This window comes from Carcharhinus amblyrhynchos, chromosome 33, assembly GCF_965287045.1.
Source record: "Carcharhinus amblyrhynchos chromosome 33, sCarAmb.v2.hapA, whole genome shotgun sequence".
In the NCBI taxonomy this organism is placed as follows: Eukaryota; Metazoa; Chordata; class Chondrichthyes; order Carcharhiniformes; family Carcharhinidae; genus Carcharhinus; species Carcharhinus amblyrhynchos.
The window spans coordinates 696,596-715,388 of NC_137356.1; the positions used below are offsets into that span (position 1 = coordinate 696,596).

Below are 18,793 nucleotides of genomic sequence, written 5' to 3' on the forward strand. Positions count from 1 at the left end.
GTAGAAAATTTTGATACCAGATTAAATCAGCATCCATTCATTAATTATATAAGCAGAAGTTTCCTAAATCTAGGACCTCTAATCATCTACAGCTATAACATTCCAGCCCTCCATTATGACTATGTACTTAACTGTCATGTAGCTCAAAAAATGAACATGGTCCCAGCATTCAATCAAAGTCCCTCAGAGTATTTGAAGATGTAGATTTAGCTGCGATGGGCACTTTTTCCATTAAAGCCATAGCTCCTCATAATTGTCAAGATTTGTGTCTCATCTGCCAGTGAGAATTATCAGACTTTAAAGAGGTTTGTAGTAAAAGCAAAGATTTTTAATTGGAGACCTCTGAAAGTCTCTCAATTAGGGAACCATTCCTTTAGATTGAAAAATTATACACGTCTCCCCACAATTCATGGAATTATCGGCCAGTTCACCTAACATCTTTTGCTGGGAAATTACACGAATTAAGTTTATAGTTAAAGGCTGCCTAAACACCTTTAAAATGTTCAGCTGATCAGAATACCAGGATGGGTTTGTGAAGAGGTCATGTTGGAGAAAGCTGATTAAAACAGTGGACAGAAGAATGTCTATGATGTTAGTGTGGACTTCCAGAAGACATTTATAAACTGCTGATAAAGCTGAAGCTTACGAAATTGACGACAAATTATAGAAGAGGTCACTCATTTTGGACTGAATGGGGACAGGAAACTTTCTAAACAACAGGGAGTTAGAAGTACTTTTTTTAAAGGAATGGAAATGGAAACCATATCAGTGCAGCAGGAGGCCATTCAGCCTATCCAGTCTGCAGCCACTCTCCAAAACAGCAGCTTATCCAGGCTCACCCACCTTCTCTATGCCGGAACCCTGTCATTTACCATGGCTAATCCACTAACCTACATACACCTCTGGAAACTAAATTTAGCTTGTCCAACCCAACCAGCCATCGATCTCTTCATGACTGTTATTTTACGAATGTTAATTTTTCTGAGTCCTTGGTGCAATATTAAGCCCGTGCGGGGTTTCCAGCACGGCAACTCTTTCCTCTATTGTAAATACTAACCTAAAATATTCAATGTCAGCTATTTTCTTTTTATTGGTATTAAGTGTTCAGGGTACACATTACTCCTGATCGTCCTCTTTTTCCTAATACAATTTTAAAATCATTGTCTTAATGTTGACATCTCTTACAAGTTTCTCTTACAAGGTGACAAAAACGGTTGACGAAGGAAGGGCCGTGGATGTCATCTATATGGACTTCAGTAAGGCATTTGACAAAGTCCCTCATGGCAGGTTGGTTAAGAAGGTTAAGGCTCATAAGATACAAGAAGAGGTGGCTAGATGGGTAGAGAACTGGCTTGGCCACAGGAGACAGAGGGTAGCAGTCGAAGGGTCTTTTTCCGGTTGGAGGTCTGTGACCAGTGGTGTTCCACAGGGCTCTGTACTGGGACCTCTGCTATTTGTGATATATATAAATGATCTGGAAGAAGGTGTAACTGGTGCTATCAGCAAGTTTGCGGATGACATGAAGACGGCTGGACTTGCGGATAGCTATGAACATTGTCAGACAATACAGCAGGATATTGATAGGCTGGAAAATCGGGCGGAGAAGTGGCAGATGGAATTTAATCCAGATAAATGCGAGGTGATGCATTTTGGAAGAACTAATGTAGCAGGGAGCTATACAATAAATGACAGGGCCATCAAGAGTATAGAAACACAGAGGGACCTAGGTGTGCAAGTCCACAAATCCCTGAAGATGGCAGCACAGGTGGAGAAGGTGAAGAAGGCGTATGGTATGCTTGCCTTTATAGGACGGGATATAGAGTACAAAAGCTGGAGTCTGATGTTGCAACTGTATAGAATGCTGATTAGGCCACATTTGGAGGACTGCATCCAATTCTGGTCGTCGCACTACCAGAAGGGCATGGAGGCCTTAGAGAGTGCAGAGAAGGTTTACCAGCATGTTGTCTGGTATGGTCTTAGCTATGAGGAGATTAGACAGACTGGGGTTGTTCTCCCTGGGAAGACGGAGAATGAGGGGAGACCTAATAGAGGTGTACAAAATCATGAAGGGTATAGATAGTGTGAATAGTGGGAAGCTTTTTCCCAGGTCGGAGATGACGATCACAAGGGGGTCACAGGCTCAAGGTGAGAGGGGCAAGGTATAACTCCGATATCAGAGGAACATTTTTTACGCAGAGGGTGGTGGGGGCCTGGAATGCGCTGCCAAGTAGGGTGGTGGAGGTAGACACGCTGGCATTGTTTAAGAATTACCTGGATAGTCACATGAGCAGCCTGAGAATGGAGAGATACAAATGAATGGTCTAGTTGGACCAATGCGCGGCACAGGCTTGGAGGGCCGCCGAAGGGCCTGTTTCCTGTGCTGTACTGTTCTTTGTTTGTTCTTTTCATACTTCCTTTCTATAGTTTGTGATCCCTTACTCTTCTTTGTACCTTTTCCATTTGCCAGTATCTGTTTAATCTATTTTTCCATGCTTTCTCCTTTAGATTTGTGTAGCATCTTACCTCATTAGTCATCCAGTTCCTGATAAACCTGTGTGGTGCTGTCAAATACCTTCAAAAGATACGTATTCACGTACATCCATGTCCACTCCATAACACTCCAACAAAAAGCTTAACCAATAATTTTAAATTTGAGATCAATGAACTTCTGCTAGACATGCACAGAACAGCCGCTGCTATGCTCTGATCAACCTTCAGTGCCCTTAAAGAATTTAATAAAGTTATTCAAATACGATATACCTTAAATTCATGTTGTCATTCCTTGATTAATCCACGTCTTCTCGAATTAAAGTTTATTTTCTCTAAGATGATCCCCAATATCTTCCCCAACCCCAGTATTAGTTTGTAGTTTCTAGGTTTGTGTGTCTCCTCTTTCACAAGGACGGATAAATAATATTAACCACCTCCCAGCATTACTCCTGTATCAATGGGAATTAAAAGAATGGTGATAATCTTGGTCCAGAGAGATTCAGGAGTCCACAGGTAAAAATCATTAAAATGCAGTAGATCCAATGCTTAACCAATGGTTAATTAGGCCACACGTGGAGTAGAGTAGTTACAGAGTTTTACAGCATGGAAAGAGGCCCTTCAGTCCACAGTGTCTGTACTGTCCAGGTACTGTACTGTCTAGGTATTCTAACTCCATTTACCAGCACTTGGCCCACAGCCTCGTATCTGTGCTAATCTTGGGCACGGCATCTTAGAAAGGTTATCCTGATCTTGGAAAGTGTGCAGATTCACCAGAATGTTGTAAGATCCAAAAGTTACATCACAAGGAGAGATTACATAAAGTAAGCTTGTATTCTAATGAATATGAAAGATGCAAAAAGTTACAGGGCAATTTAAGTGAGGATTTTAAAGATTCAGAGAAATCTGGTAGGAGAGCCTAGCGTAAAGTCAGAGCTAAGGCATTAAGGAGGAAGAGTGGTGTGAAACTCTATAACAAAAAGTTCAACCAATAAACTTTTGGTCATTGTTAGGACATAGGTATTGTTGGATGGCCAGCATTTATTGCCTATCCTTGGTTGCCCTAGGAGGGCAGTTGAGAGTCAATCACATTGCTGTGGCTCTGGAGTCACAGACCAGGTAAGGGTGGCAGATTTCTTTCCTAAAGACATTAGTGAACTAAATGGTTTTTTCCAACAATCAACAATGATTTCACGGTCATCAGTAGATTCTTAATTCTGGATTGTTTTTAAATTGAAATCAAATTTCACCACCTGCTGGGGCAGGTCTGGTGATAATATCACTAGGCCATTGCCTCCCAATTTGAGATCAGTGGACTTTTGCTAGTTACACACACACACACACACACACACACACACACACACACAGAACAGAGCCACGAGAGTTTAGCCAAGATACTCCTCAACCATAAATGGCAGAAAACTTAAGGAACGGAACAGCCTACTCTTCCTAGGAAGACCAGGGGGCATTGGTCACCTTTAGTTCCTTTCAATCAGATCAAGACTAGATTAACGTACACCCCCTGACCCCCCCAACACACACAAAGCAGCCACCAATTTTTATACAAACGAAGCGAAAGCACATCCAAACAACATCCCTGCAAAGATTGAATCAAAGAGTCACTACAAGGCAGGAAGTCATTCAGCCCATCAAGTCTGCATCAATTTTCGAACAGAGCATCTTACCCAGTGGAAGTGAATGTGGAGCCCCAGACGGGCCTAAGATCAAGCACGTAAAGCTAAAAACAAAACATTCAGCATTCCCACACCACCCCCATTTTCTGGTCCACCAGTCATTAGGTCAGTTCTATTTCTCAACTCCTTCCTCCTGCTTCCGCTCCATATCTTTACCTGTTTCCAATCATCAGACTTAAGCTGGGTTCCAACAGAATCATGAAAAACACATGCAAGCGGCTGAGCGTATGAGGGACTAAAGGGGCACAGCACACTATCTTTGAAGGCAGCATGACAAGTAGTTGTTTAACAGCATATTGGATCTGTAGCTTCATAAATGAGGAAAAACAAAAATATCATCCTAAATGCTTATAAATCACTGACTATTTTGCTGGAACAGTGTATACAAACTGGAAATACACTTTAGAAAGGATGTTCAGGCCATGAAAGATTTATTAGATTATCAGAGATGCCAGACTTCTGTTATGCATAGAGATTGGAGAAGCTAGGATTGTCTGCCTAATAACAGTACCATTAGGCGCTCAGGATTACAAAGGGTTTAGATAAAGTAACCAGGGAGGAACAGCTTCCATTGAGGACACAAAGAAAATGACAATAGGACCAGAAAGGAGACCAGGAGGTTCACGGAATGATCCTTGGAATGACGAGCTTGTTGAATGAGGAACGGTTGAGGACTCTGGGTCTGTATTTGTTGAAGTTTAGGAGGAGGAGGGGGGTATCTTTTTGAAACTTACAGGATACTGAGAGGCCTGGATAGAGTGGACATGGTGAGGATATCTCTAATAGTAGAAAAAACTAGAACCAGAGGGCATAACTTCAGGCTAAAGGGAAGATCCTTTAAAAAACAGATGAGGAGAAATTTCATCAGTCAGAGGATGGTGAATCTGTGGAACTGTTTGCCACAGAAGGCTGTGGAGGCCAGGTCATTGAATGTCTTTATGATAGAGATAGATAGGTTCTTGATTAATAAGGAGGTCAGGAGTTATGGGGAAAAGACAGGAGAATGGGAATGAGAAAAATACCAGCCATGATTAAATGGCAGAGCAGACTTGATGGGCTGACTGGCCTAATTCTGCTCTTATGTCTAATGATCTTATTTTTATATACAGTGAATTACAATCAGCAATGCACTTCATAAAATGGTGAAAACTGATTAAACAGCAACTTACAAAATAAAATTGATTAAACACCTGAAAATGAAACATTTGCAGGGCTATTGGGAAAATATGGATCCAAGTGAATAGCTCTGGCATTGGCACAAGGGGCTGAATGGCCTCCAGTCTGTGTTGCACAACATTTGAGTCATAAACGTGCACTCAGATCTGTTCTGTTGCCCTGTCAATGCCAGGATTAAATTGACCAGGGTCAGCGCAGGGCTCAATGAACCAGCTGTTGCTGACAGCAATGCTGAGACTGGGGGAGGTAGGGCCAGAGACAGCCATAGCAACTCCAACATCACCCCTCCCCAGTGACTAGCTCCAAGCACCAAGTGTTTCCATCCTAAAACAGTTGCAACAGGACTGTCTTTTGTTGCCCCAAATGTGCATTCTGACAGGGTGGCCATGCAGAGATTCCATGCAAGCTGGGTGCATGGAATTTCCTTGGGTGGATGTAGCTGTTACTAGGGGGCACAACTATAAGGTTCATGGTGGGAAATACAGGAGCAATTCTGGGGTAGATTCTTTACTCAGAGTGGTTGGGGTGTGGAATAGACTGCCTGCTGTGATAGTGGAGTCGGACACTTTAGGAACTTTCAAGTGGTTACTGGATAGGCACATGGAAGGGATAGCTTGATCTTGGGATTGGACATAGCTCAGCACAACATCAAGGGCCGAAGGGCCTGTACTGTTCTATGTTCTATAGCAACCATCTTGAGAAATTTGTACGGCCAAACAGAAATCATCTTTAAAAAAGCCCCAACAACTTTAATGTGAAAAATATGTTAAATATTTAGGGGCTATGGCGCATGTGGCAATTTTTGTGTGTGAGGTAATTTACTCTTCCCACCCCTCCACACTCCTCTCCCCCCACTCACTTTGGAGTGTTTCGATGCAGAGGGATCTGGATGCCCTACTGCATGAGTGGCATTAAACTAATATGCACATAAAGCAAGTTCCAAGGAAGGCAAATGGAATCTTGGCACATATTGTTAAAGGAATAGAATATAAAAGTAGTGAAGTGGGCCGCATGGTGACACAATGGTTAGCGCTGAACAAAGAATAAAGAAAATTACAGCACAGGAACAGGCCCTTCGGCCCTCCAAACCTGCACTGACTATGCTGCCTGTCTGAACTAAAACCCCCTACCGTTCCAGGGACCATTTCCCTTTATTCCCATCCTATTCATATACTTGACAAGACACCCTTTAAAAATCATGACTGTATCTGGATCCACTACCTCCTCCGGCAACAAATTCCAGGCACCCACCACTCCGTGTAAAAAATCTGCCCCATACATCTCCTTCACACTTATGCCCCTAATAATTGACTCTTCCACCCTGGGAAAAAGCTTCTGAACTATCCACTCTGTCCATGCCTCTCATAATCTTGTGGACTTCTATCAGCTCTCCCTCAACCACCGTCGCTCCAGTGAGAACAAACCAAGTTTCTCCAATCTCTCCTCATAGCTAAATGCCCTCCATACCAGGCAACATCCTGATAAATCTTTTCTGCACCCTCTCCAAAGCCTCCACATCCTTCTGGTAGTGTGGAGGCCAGTATTGAACACTATATTCCAAGTGCGGCCTAACGTTCTATAAAGCTGCAACGTGACCTGTCACTGCTACCTCAATGTGCTAGGCACCTGGGTTCAATTCCCACCCGGGGTCACTGTTTCTGTGGAGTCTGCAGTTTGTCCGTGTGAGTTTCCTCCTACACTCCAGCTTTGATGGATTGGCTATGCTAAATGTGTGCGGTTATAAGATAGGGTGGGGGGAGAGGGCCTACATAAAATATTCTGTCAGAGTGTTGGTGCTGACAATATGGACCAAATGGCCTCCTTATGCACTATAGGGATTCTATGACTCACTAGAATGATTCCAGAGATGGAGAGGTTTGACTTGCAAAGAGATTTGTCAAGTCTTATAATTTCTGGTGTTTAGAAGGATGAGATCTAATTGAGGAGTGCAAGATGATGAGGGGGATTGACAAACTAGTTGTGCATGTTCCTGTAGGGCAATGTAGAACAAGGGGTTCATTGTTTAAATCTGCTACCGTGTACCCTAAAGCTGATCTCAAGGGAGAACTCCGTGGAATTCACTGCCCTTCCTGACTCTCCCTCACCCCTGTACATATAACTTTCATGATGTGGGAATGCCAGCGTTGGACTGGCGTAAACACTGCCAAATAAACACTGCTGTAAAACCTGCCGAATAAATCGGTTGGACTAAAACCTGGTGTTGTCAGACTTTATTACCATATAACTTTCACCACCACATGCCAAAAAATTAACAAATAAACTGCAAAAAAAAAACCCACCCAAGATCATCTGTGATACGGGTCTAGTTTAAATCAAGCCGCCACTAGGGCGAGAACTCAGTGACTCCAATGCAGCTTCATTCATGTAAATCTTCCCAAGCTGCAACCACCTGCGCGCATGCGCGCTCCCTTCAGAAAAGTGCACCTCCAACTAGCCAATCATGAGAACCCTCCAGGATTAGCCAATCAGACGGCAAGGTAAACCAACCAGAACCTTCCTCCGCAATGACCAATCAGCGGGCTTAGACCGTGAACCAATCAGATCGGAATGCAGGCAGCCATTGCAATCCATTTTGGGGACACACTGGCGCGCGGGTTCCCTCCCCCGCCGCCATTTTGAGCGCGGCCGCTGACCGCCTCATGGTGCGGGAGGGGGAGGGGAAGCCTATCAGATTCAAACCAGAACGCCGGCTTCAATCTTCAGGCCGGGCTGCTTCCGTCCCTCTTAGCTACCGTTTTCCTCCCCCACCCAAACTCCGAGCACACTCCTTCCCCTCCCGCACAGCGCCCAAACCCCGGCACTCGGGCCGCGAGTGACGCACTTAATGCCGCCGGTGCGGGTCAACACATAGCGCCAGGCTCCCGCTGCCGGCGGTTAGGGGAGCCAAGCGCCGGGACTGCCGTGCCCTGGCCTCGGTGCCAAGCTCAGCCGTCGGTGGCCATAGCCGGGCTTTCTCTCACTCACCGTCGCCCGGCTCCCGGCCGCTCACTCGATGGGAAAAAGGACAAAAAGGCTCACGTGACCGGCGCGCCGTTAACGGCTCCTTTATTGAGTGGAATGCGCAGGCGCAGCTGTGGCTCGCTGGCCCCGCGTCTCCTTCAAACGGACCAATCCGATCGCGGCAAACTGATGACGCTTTGTGCCCGACGCCTCGCCCACCAGTACGTCTGACGTCGTCGGCCGGTGGCCGCTGGGTAGTGTAGTTCTTCAGGTGTAACAATTGAAACAATGAAGATGTTGCAGCAGCTGCTGCCCTGGATCCAGCTCCAAATAAATTACCCAACTTACAAACAAAATAACCTCAAAGCGTTTTCAGAATTAAAATTTGATATTTCATTCATTATTGTCACACTCACTGAGATGCAGTGAAAAGTACTGTTTCTTGCATTAAACAGCCTCCCATCCCTAGACTCTGTCTACAGTTCCCACGGCCTCAGTCAGCATAATAACCCTATGCACCCCAGACATATTCTCTTCCTGCAGGAAAAACATACCCAAGTCTGAGGTCACGTACCAACCAACTCAAGAACAGCTCCTTCCCTACTGGCGTCAGACTTCTGAATGACCCTACCTTAAACTGATGTTTCTCTACATCCCAGCTATGGCTAACACCACATTCTGCACTCCTTTCCATCTCTACATATGGTATGCTTTGTTTGTACAGCACGCAAGTAACAATACTTTTCACTGCACACTAATACGTGACAATAAATCAAGTCAAAAGCATACTATTCATTGAGTACATGGGGAGAAGGAAAGGAGTGGATGTAGAATATATTGTTAGTTGTAGCTAGGGTGTAGAGAATTATCAACTTTCAAGAGGTTAGTAGTGAAAGATTAGTAGTGATGAATTGGAAACAATGGTACTTATTAGGAATTAAAAGCTAAAAGAGAAAGTTATTGCTTCAGATCAACACGAGTCATCAACCTAAAACCTTAAAAGCCATTTCTCCCTCCACTAATGGTGCATGATCAGCTGACTATTCTTGATGTGGAGATGCCGGCATTGGACTGGGGTTACGCTGGCATCTCCACATCATTACTACCATCAACACCGCAAACTGCCAGATCCAATGGAGAGGATCTCCAAAAAGATCGCACATATCGACACAGACATCAAGTTTCAGCTGAGTATTCCCAGCATTTTCTGTTTATTTCAGATTTCCAGTGTCGAAGTGCTGTATTCTAATGACTGGCGACCAATGGCTTGTAACAAACAATACACTGAGCAGCTTACACTCTGCTCCCACGCTGGGGAGAACTCCCCACACTTCCATCACCCGACCCTTTAAGTAGCTGCGTCATCAGGTGACCTCTTGGTCCTTATCTGCCATCTGCAGTATTTTGCTTTTATGTTTTGGGAAGTATTGTAAACCTCCTCGTTCATTACTCTCCTCACTCTGTTACTTTTAAAATCACTAATCCAATACAATCAAGGAATTATGTTTTTAATATTCCACCAGAACCCAGCTGATGTTAAATACTAGAGTATTCCAAGTCCCAGAAAAGATTTTAGAATGTCGGTTAATGTGAGGAAAGAGTTGAAGACCAGTGAGGAAGGTTACAGTCTTGTTTTAATAATTACACAATGTTTATTAAACAGTAAAACACAAGGCAAAAAAAATTACAATAATGGCTACACACAATATTAAATTGACCCAGTTCCAAACCCCTCTACTTTTGTAAACTCAAAAGTTAAACCTCCCTAAATAACATCCCATAAGTTTTAGCACTAAGAAAAATCCATATACCATTCACTATATTCTTTTGGGAATTGCTGCTGGTTTAGAATAGCAACCACTGGCAGTTCAAACAGGATTCCCCAGGCAATGGCTTGTTTAGAATGAGTCCAGCTTCCTGCTGGAGGGCTGTGATTTTGGACCAGCTCAATCTTAGCCTATAGGATGAACCCTGTCATTGACAAATGTGCAAACTCCACACAATGTCCCAAGGCCGAAATCGAACCCGGGTCCCTGACACTATGAGGCAGCAACACGAACCACTGATTCAAAATCACATTTTTACAGCAGATTTCAAAATATCAGAGTTTAGAATTTAAAGAGTAAAGAAATACACTTATATAGCATCTGTCATACTCTCACTCCCACTCCATTCACAGACCCCACACCCCTATCTTAGCACCCTCCTGTCCCCCCCGCCCCTCCTTATCTCAGCACCCTCTGCCTCCCACCCCTCCCTCACTAGAGTCAGGATGGCGACCTCCTCGTGAACCTGCTCCTGGGCCTGGTGTAACGCGCCATTTACAGGTCCAGGTAGTGGGCGATCAAGGGGGCTGTCCATCCTGACTGTTTGCCCCTCTACCATGGCTACATTCACAGCCAGGTGTCCCTGGACAGGGAGCATGCGGGATCCACGTGTACAGCTGACACCTTCTGTGCCCGTTGGGCACTGCAGGGGCTGGGGTGCATTATTGACCCTAATAATCACATTTTAATTTGATGTTTTCAAGTTTCCTTTGTACCTCTATTTTGTTCACGCTGTTCCTCTTCCTTTTGGGGAGCTGCCCCTTTTAGTTTGTCCTGATTTAACTTGAGTTTGTTTATTTGGTTTGACCTTGAAACAAGCCCACCCCTCCCCCTTCTCAGTGGCCTTGTCTGTCCCCTCCCGCTTCTCAGTGGCCTTGTCTGTCCCCTCCCCCTTCTCAGTGGCCTTGTCCGTCCCCTCCCCCACTCAGCACCCTCCTGCCCCTCCCCTCTCCCCCACCATTCTCTTACCTCACCATCATCCTATCCAACTCCCACTTCCTGTCTATTTTTGGACTTGACAAATCTTAACCAGTCCATGTTACTGTGGTTATAATTTATTGGATTTACATTTATATTTATACATATTTTTATGTATGTGTGCGTGTGTGAATGAATGAAAGAAAGTGGAGGCAGAAATGGTTATAAAATAAATGATATTATCAGGCACTTTTAATTGTGTACAGAATGCTGTCTAATGGCAAGAACCAATCCTGTGGAATCAATCTGCTACAGGACAGGTTTAAATTCCAACAATTCCTGGCATTAATACATCCAAAACAATCTCCTTACTTTACAAAATAAACATGAACAATTTATTTGATTGGCTGATAACGATTGCATGCAAAAGAACGATTGGCTGCACACCCAAATGTTGTACACGTACGAGCAAGCAATATCTAGAGACAAACTTATTTAAAGTCAGTCAATATTTCAATCTCATTCATACAAAGCAACATCTTTATTACTGTCAAAAATAACAAACTTCTGAAAACTCAATAAAACAAATAAGCTGCTTCTTAGGCTGTGCCTTCTCTGATTGAACGAGGTTTTTAATCTACTACTCAGAAAAAAAAGTAATTTAAAATAAAGCTTCATTCTTATCTTCAACAGACATATAGGTGGTTCCGTCATCTAACTCCGAGGGCTTAAAGGAATGAACTCAGTATCAAATTTTGTAGGCAAGATGGTAATATTTTTCTTTAGATAAATGTGCTGTCTGTGACAGCAGGAAGAGCACATGATTTAACATCCCCAAACAAATCACTCACTCATCATCTAAAGCCAGCAAACAAACTCACAGCAAGCCTCCAAGAGCTCCACAGGATTGGTTCTATGTTATGTGGCTCGCTGACAGTTAACTTTAACATGACAAAGGGTCATCTGGACTCGAAACGTCAGCACTTTTCTCTCCTTACAGATGCTGCCTGACCTAAGACTTTCCAGCATTTTCTCTTTTGGTTTTAACTTTAACTTCTTGTTTCAAAGACTTCAGACATTTAACACTCAAGTTACTCTCACCATCTTTCTACACTGGGACATCCACTGCACTAACTTCAGGCCTGAGACTAAGAGACATTTCTAAGCAGTTTTAAAGATTCCTCAAATATCTAGCCTCACGCATGAAAGATGAGTATGGGAGATCATTAAGCACTTCTAGAACCTGTACCACAGGCATCAGTCAGCACTGTCAAGACGTGGTGGTGGTTGGGGGGTGGAATTCAGCTTGTGTACATTTACAAGTTGACAGAATGTATGCTGCCTGTGTCACAGCTGAGATCACATCAAATTTATTGTCAATTATAGGAATTTAACAGGCTAAGCAGAGGTATAGTGCATACACATTTAGCTAAAAATACTGCAGTGGAGTTTATTAAAGCCATTTGAACCTGTCCATGATAATCAGAGCAGGAAGTGTGAAGCAAATGTCTGCCAGGTACAACCACAGACATTTGAACATTTCCTTTTTTTTTAATAAAGCACAACCTCTCTGACAATAACAATCCAATTTCATCTCGAACTATATTTGGCATAATAGAGTGCAGCTGGAGACTGCTGTAATGTAGACACGACTCTCACAAGTGGATCCCAGCTCTGGTTGAGTACACATCAAGGCTGGAGCTTTAACATGCTCACTATGGGTAGTTTTGCTCCATGTACTATTTAGAAGACAGGGTAGATCCAGTGAGATGCCATGTCCTTTCGCTACAGGCTTGTCCTGAGCTGCAGGCTGCACTCAAACAGTCCTCATTCGTTTTTCTTTCTCAAGATCTTCAGGAGCTCCTTGGACATGAAATAGGGTCTCTCATTTGAGCCGTCGTTCCTCTCCAGGTCTTCCACTGCATGGACAGCAACATTACAACCACATTTAGCAACAAGAATCCAGCAAACCCCAGTCCAGAAACTGGGTATAATATCAGTACACAAACACTTATTACAGTCAAACCTGTCGCTGCCAAAACAGCAGCAACTTTCTGAGGGTACTACTCAGAGAAGCAAATCTTCAGCAGCTGAAGGTTGATTGAATAAAAATAAATTTGTTTCCAGTGGAAGTGTCTGACTGCAAAGAAAATTAAGGTGTAGAAATGACTGAATTATATTAATAATTGAGTGCCTACCATTACAATATGTGTAGAAGTTAAAGTCTTTATTAAACTAATCTAGAGTGATGTGAGGTGAAAGCTCTGAACGCCTATCAGAATTTTCAGGTGTTGGTAATTAGGCCCAATGGTTTCTCCCTTTCCCATAAATCAAACTCTGCTGATTGACCCCTCACCTTATCCCTCAATTGCTTCTTTCTGCAGACACACGGCTAGTTAATTCTTGTACCCATTAGATCTGTTTCATTTCACTCTCCAACCCTAGCAGCCATTTGTAATCTAATTACCCTTTGGGACAGAAAAGCTTTCCAATGCAGTCCCAGTACCAACAGAAACATTCCCACCTTCGCACCGTTAGTTATTATCACTAACAAGGAGAATTTTTCAGAGACAAAGAAAAGGTTGGTAGCTTAGTGACAAGGTGTCTCGCCCATGGCGCTCATTGTTGGTCTAATAATAGTGACTGTGCTTCATTCCAGAAGCTCTTTATCTCTCCTCCTGTATCTGCTGAGTCTGAGGAGGGTCGTATTCCTTTTTGTACAGGATGTCACGCAGCTCTGGTGACGTGTAATACGGTCTCTCTGGAGAACCATCATTCCGCTCCAGATCTTCACCTGGTTAACCAACAGGCCCAGAGGAAAGGCAGAAGATTCCGAGCACATCCCCGAGCAGAAGTGATGAACGGAGGCAGACAGTGCAAGAGCAAAGAGAGGAATGAAGAGGAAGAGTAGAAAAAAAGAGAAAGAAGAGGGTAATGGTCAGAGTCAGTAAAAGGAAACGGCATCACACAAGAATACAGACAGCCTTCAGGTTCTCAGTGAATTAGAGAGGAGAAAGGCAGATTGGAAATACAATCTGCCATAATCTGCTGAGAGGCTAGAGAAGGATCTACACAGACTATGAACCCATACATTTTTTTCATTTAAATTAAGATTAATTGCTGCAGATTTTGGAATCTGAAACAGGAAATGTTGAGATTTTCTAGCAGGTCTGACAGCGTCTGTGGAGAACAGAACAGATGTGGAGATGCCAGCGTTGGACAAGGGTGAGCACAGTAAGAAGTCTCACAACACCAGGTTAAAGTCCAATAGGTTTATTTGGTAGCAAATGCCACTAGCTTTCGGAGCACTGCCCCTTCATCAGGTGAATGGGATTTCAGTTCACAAACAGGGCATATAAAGACACAAACTCAATTTACAGAATACGGATTAGAATGCAAATCTTTACAGCCAATTAAGTCTTAAAAGGTACAGACAATGTGAGTGGAGAGAGCATTAAGCATAGGTTAAAGAGATGTGAACTGTCTCCAGGTCGGGAACTTGGGTTCATGTCACACTATTTGTAAACCCCACGACTTGTCTGTACTTGCAAAATCTCACTAATTGTCCTGTCTGGAGACAATACACATCTCTTTAACCTGTGATTAATGCTCTCTCCACTCACATTGTCTGTACCTTTAAGACTTGATTAGCTATAAAGATTTGCATTCCAATCAGTGTTCTGTAAATTGAGTTTGTGTCTTCATTTGCCCTGTTTGTGAACTGAAATCCCATTCACCTGATGAAGGGGCAGTGCTCCGAAAGCTAGTGGCGTTTGCTACCAAATAAACCTGTTGGACTTTAATCTGGTGTTGTGAGACTTCTTACTGAGAGAAAATAGAACCAACATTTCAAATCTGGATGACCTTTTGTCAGGGCTCTGCCTTGAAACATTGGTTCTATTCCTTCTCCACAGACGATGTCAGACCTGCTTAGATTTTCCAGCATTTTCTATCTTTGTTTTTTGTTTCATTTGTTCAGTGTTCCTCTCCCTTATTGGAAATCCAGAACCTCACCCATTCCGGCCAACCTCACAATGAAACAACTGCTAATAGATTTTACATATGGAAATTCCCTGAATGTGCTGACAGGACAATCCAGCTGCCCACCTCCAAATAAACCCCAAAAGTTGGGTTTGATACCACAGAATCCATAGAATCCTGCAGTGCAGAAGGTGGCCATTCAGCCCATCGAGTCTGCACTGACCACAATCCCACCTAGGCCCTATCCCCATAATCTCATGTGTTTACCCTAGATAGTAGCAGGGGGACTATGGCCAATCCACCTAACTTAAACATCTTTGGACTGTGGAGGAAACCGGAGCACCCAGAGGAAACCCATGCAGTCATGGGGAGAATGTGCAGGCACCAAATGGACAGTCACTCAAGCCGGGAATCAAACCGGGTCCCTGGTGCTGTCAGGCAGCACCACTAACCACTGTGCCACCCCTGGAGAGATTCAGTATCAAGTGCTGTGGAATGAAGACTATCTGTACTGGTGCCTGACCCAATATTTACAACTGTCTTGAGCTGTCGATGACTTGCTTCAGCTGCGCTGGGAATGCATTGGAGTTAGAGGATCTAACCAAGGCCAGTTTACCCCACGGAGGAATGATCACAGATTACTGTCTCGACTCAAGGCTAATGACCCTGCTGACTGGTAATTTCCAACCGACGGAACAACAGTGTCGGAGAGAAAACACAAGGGCAGAGAGGAGATGACAAAGTAAAATAACAACGGGGGAAAAGGAAATAAATAAGCAGAATCGATAACCTGCTGAGGAATAGACTGATCCTGACAGGAGTTAGATACAAGTAAGATTCGGAAATCAGAAACATTAGTGATCCTGAAAAATATTTGAGCATAGTGTCCTGTCTCTGCTGAATGGAATCCAGGCCAGCAACATGACAAAGAAACCCCGCCAATTTACCTGAAGTTTCAGCTCTGGATTTCCTGGGTATTTTTAATCCTCTCACTGGCACCTATTCTAAATTCAGTATTTATTTTGCCAGTTTTCTCCTTTGTTGGTGCAGAGTCAAAGGGCTGAATGGCCGCCTTCTGCATTGTACGAATTCTATGGTTCCATGTCATACAGCAAGACAGCATGGAAACAGGCTCTTCGGCCCAATGAGTCCATGCTGACCCTCCCAGCTAATTCCAATTGCCCACATTTGGCTCATATCCTCTAAGCCTTTCCCACCCTACCGGAGTTGAGGGGGTTGAGCTATGAGGAGAGGCTGAATAAACTGGGCTTGTACTCGTTAGAGTTTAGAAGAATGAGGGGAGATCTCATTGAGACGTATAAGATGATGAATGGGATGGATAGGATAGAGGTGGAGAGACTCTTCCCGCTCAAAAAAGATAGCAGGACTAGGGGGCACAGCCTCAAGATAAAAGGGGGGCGGTTTAGAACGGAGTTGAGGAGGAACTTCTTCACTCAAAGGGTGGTGAATCTCTGGAATTCTCTGCCCGTTGAAGTGGTGGAGGCTGCCTCGCTAAATATTTTTAAGACGCGGGTTGATGGGTTTTTGATAAGAGAGGGGATTAAGGGTTATGGGGAGAGGGCGGGAAAGTGGAACTGAGCAGCGACAGATCAGCCATGATCTTATTGAATGGCGGGGCAGGCTCGAAGGGCTAGATGGCCTACTCCTGCTCCTATTTCTTATGTTTCTTATGTTCTTATGTACTTATCCAAATGCTGTTTAAATGTTGCCATTGAACCTACCTCAACCACTTTCTCTCACAGCTCAATCCATACACGCACCACCCTCTGCGTGAAGAAGTGCCCCTCTGGTCTCTCTTAAACCTTTCCCCTTTCCATGTTAAACCTATGCCCTCTGGTTTTCAAGCACTTACCTGACGAAGGAACAGCGCTCCAAAAGCTAGCGGCTCTTATTACCAAATAAACCTGTTGGATTTTAACCAGTGTTGTGAGACTTCTTACTGTGTTTTAATTTCCTTACCCTGGGAAAAAGACTGTGTGCGTTCATCCTATCGATGCTCATCATGGTTTATACACCTATTCGTGCTGACTCTCGTTGGGTACAGTTCAGTAGCTAAGTCAAGCGGCCATTCTAGGAACACAGGGACTGGAAGTGGTCACTAACCCCTCAAACCTATTCCGCTGTTCCTTGAGATCAGAACTGATCTGCAGGTACAGCTGAGGCAGTGAGTGTCGGCAAGCTGCTGGAGGAGTATCAAGACCAACACTTACCCTGCCTTCAGTCAACATCAAACAGGGCATAAAAAAGGCACACTCAATTTATAAAATAATGGTTGGAATGTGAGTCTTTACAGGTAATCAAGTCTAAAAGGTACAGACAATGTGAGTGGAGAGAGGGTTAAGAACAAGTTAAAGAGATGTATATTGTCTCCAGACAGGGCAGTTAGTGAGATTTTGCAAGTACAGACAAGTTGTGGGGGTTACAGATTGTGTGACATGAACCCAAGATCCCAGTTGAGGCCATCCTCATGTGCGTGGAACTTGGCTATCAGTCTCTGCTCAGCAACTCTGTGCTGTCGTGTGTCGTGAAGGCTGCCTTGGAGAACGCTTACCCGAAGATCGGGGGCCGAATGTCCGTGACTGCTGAAGTGTTCCCCAACAGAAGAGAACACTCCTGCCTGGTGACTATCGAGTAGTGTTCATTCATCCATACATTGGGGAGACCATGCAGATGCTACGACAACGGATGTATGAGCACCACTCAACAATCATCAGGCCAGGCTGTTCTTTTCCTGTTGGGGAACACTTCAGCGGTCACAGACATTTTGGCCTCTGATCTTTGGGTAAGCGTTCTCCAACGTGGCCTTCACGACACACGACAGCACACAGTCGCTGAGCAGAGACTGATAGCCAAGTTCCACACACGAGGATGGCCTCAACCGGGATCTTGGGTTCATGTCACACTATCTGTAACCCCCACAGCTTGCCTGGGCTTGCAAAATCTCACTTACTGTCCTGTCTGGAGACAATACACATCTCTTTAACTTGTGCTTAACTCTCTCTCCACTCACATTGTCTGTACCTTTAAGACTTGATTACCTGTAAGGATTCACATTCCAACTGTTATTTTGTAAACTGAGTTTGCGTCTTTATATGGTCTGTTTGTGTTTGTTGTGAGACTTCTTACTGTGTTCAGTCAACATCCATATACAAAAGGCATTGCCCAACAAGAATCACTGGATGTCAGGAGGAGATCCATTAATTCTCATCCTTCCCTGAGGTTTGTGCAGCTCTGCTATTCTTCAAATAACAATTCACAAAATTACCCAGAAATGACCAAGTGAAAGCCAGATCTTAAAAATGCCACTTTCCAGTTCATTCTTCTGCAAGAATTAACTATTAAAACTTTCATTATCAGAATTTTCTGGACCCTCCTTTTGTTACAACTGTTCAAACATGGACACAGATTCAAAGTACCCAAGGGGTATATATACTCACAGAAGCACAGGAACAAAGTGTCCACACACATCGCATACACACTGAAGAAGCCGTGTGCAACAAGGTAGGAGCCCACGATCAGAGTCTGTAACAGAGGAACAGCAGAAATATCACTGCTTTAATCAGCCAGCAGTCCTACAGACGGAGTCCCTGAGTTGCTGCCCCATTCACATTGCTGCATGGTTAAGGAATATTCTGCCTGATTCAGCAATAACATACAGCACAGTATGCACGATATCTCACTGGGAGGTCAGATTCTCCACACCGCTCCTACTAATCCACATCTCACACA

The 18,793-nt window shown here is 44.0% G+C and overlaps 2 protein-coding genes across 8 annotated transcripts in view; both read right to left on the reverse strand.

Annotated features, from left to right (window-relative positions):
* Positions 1–8,446, reverse strand: part of ilf3b (interleukin enhancer binding factor 3b) — a 71,623-nt gene extending 63,177 nt beyond the window's left edge. The window contains exon 1 of one of the 5 annotated variants that reach the window (XM_080216690.1): positions 8,343–8,446. The gene's annotated coding sequence lies outside the window, so the exon portion shown is untranslated. The remainder of the gene's footprint in view (positions 1–8,342) is intronic. The other 4 variants (XM_080216688.1, XM_080216686.1, XM_080216687.1 and 1 more) reach the window with 4 other exon arrangements.
* Positions 8,447–11,281: 2,835 nt separating this feature from the next.
* Positions 11,282–18,793, reverse strand: part of LOC145361103 (choline transporter-like protein 2) — a 106,097-nt gene continuing 98,585 nt past the window's right edge. For 2 of the 3 annotated variants that reach the window (XM_080216693.1, XM_080216692.1), the window contains exons 21-22: positions 18,502–18,586; positions 11,282–12,981 (exon numbers count right to left, since the gene is read on the reverse strand). In XM_080216693.1, the coding sequence (XP_080072819.1) occupies positions 12,890–12,981; positions 18,502–18,586 (177 nt within the window). In that variant the 3' untranslated portion in view covers positions 11,282–12,889. The other variant, XM_080216694.1, reaches the window with a different exon arrangement.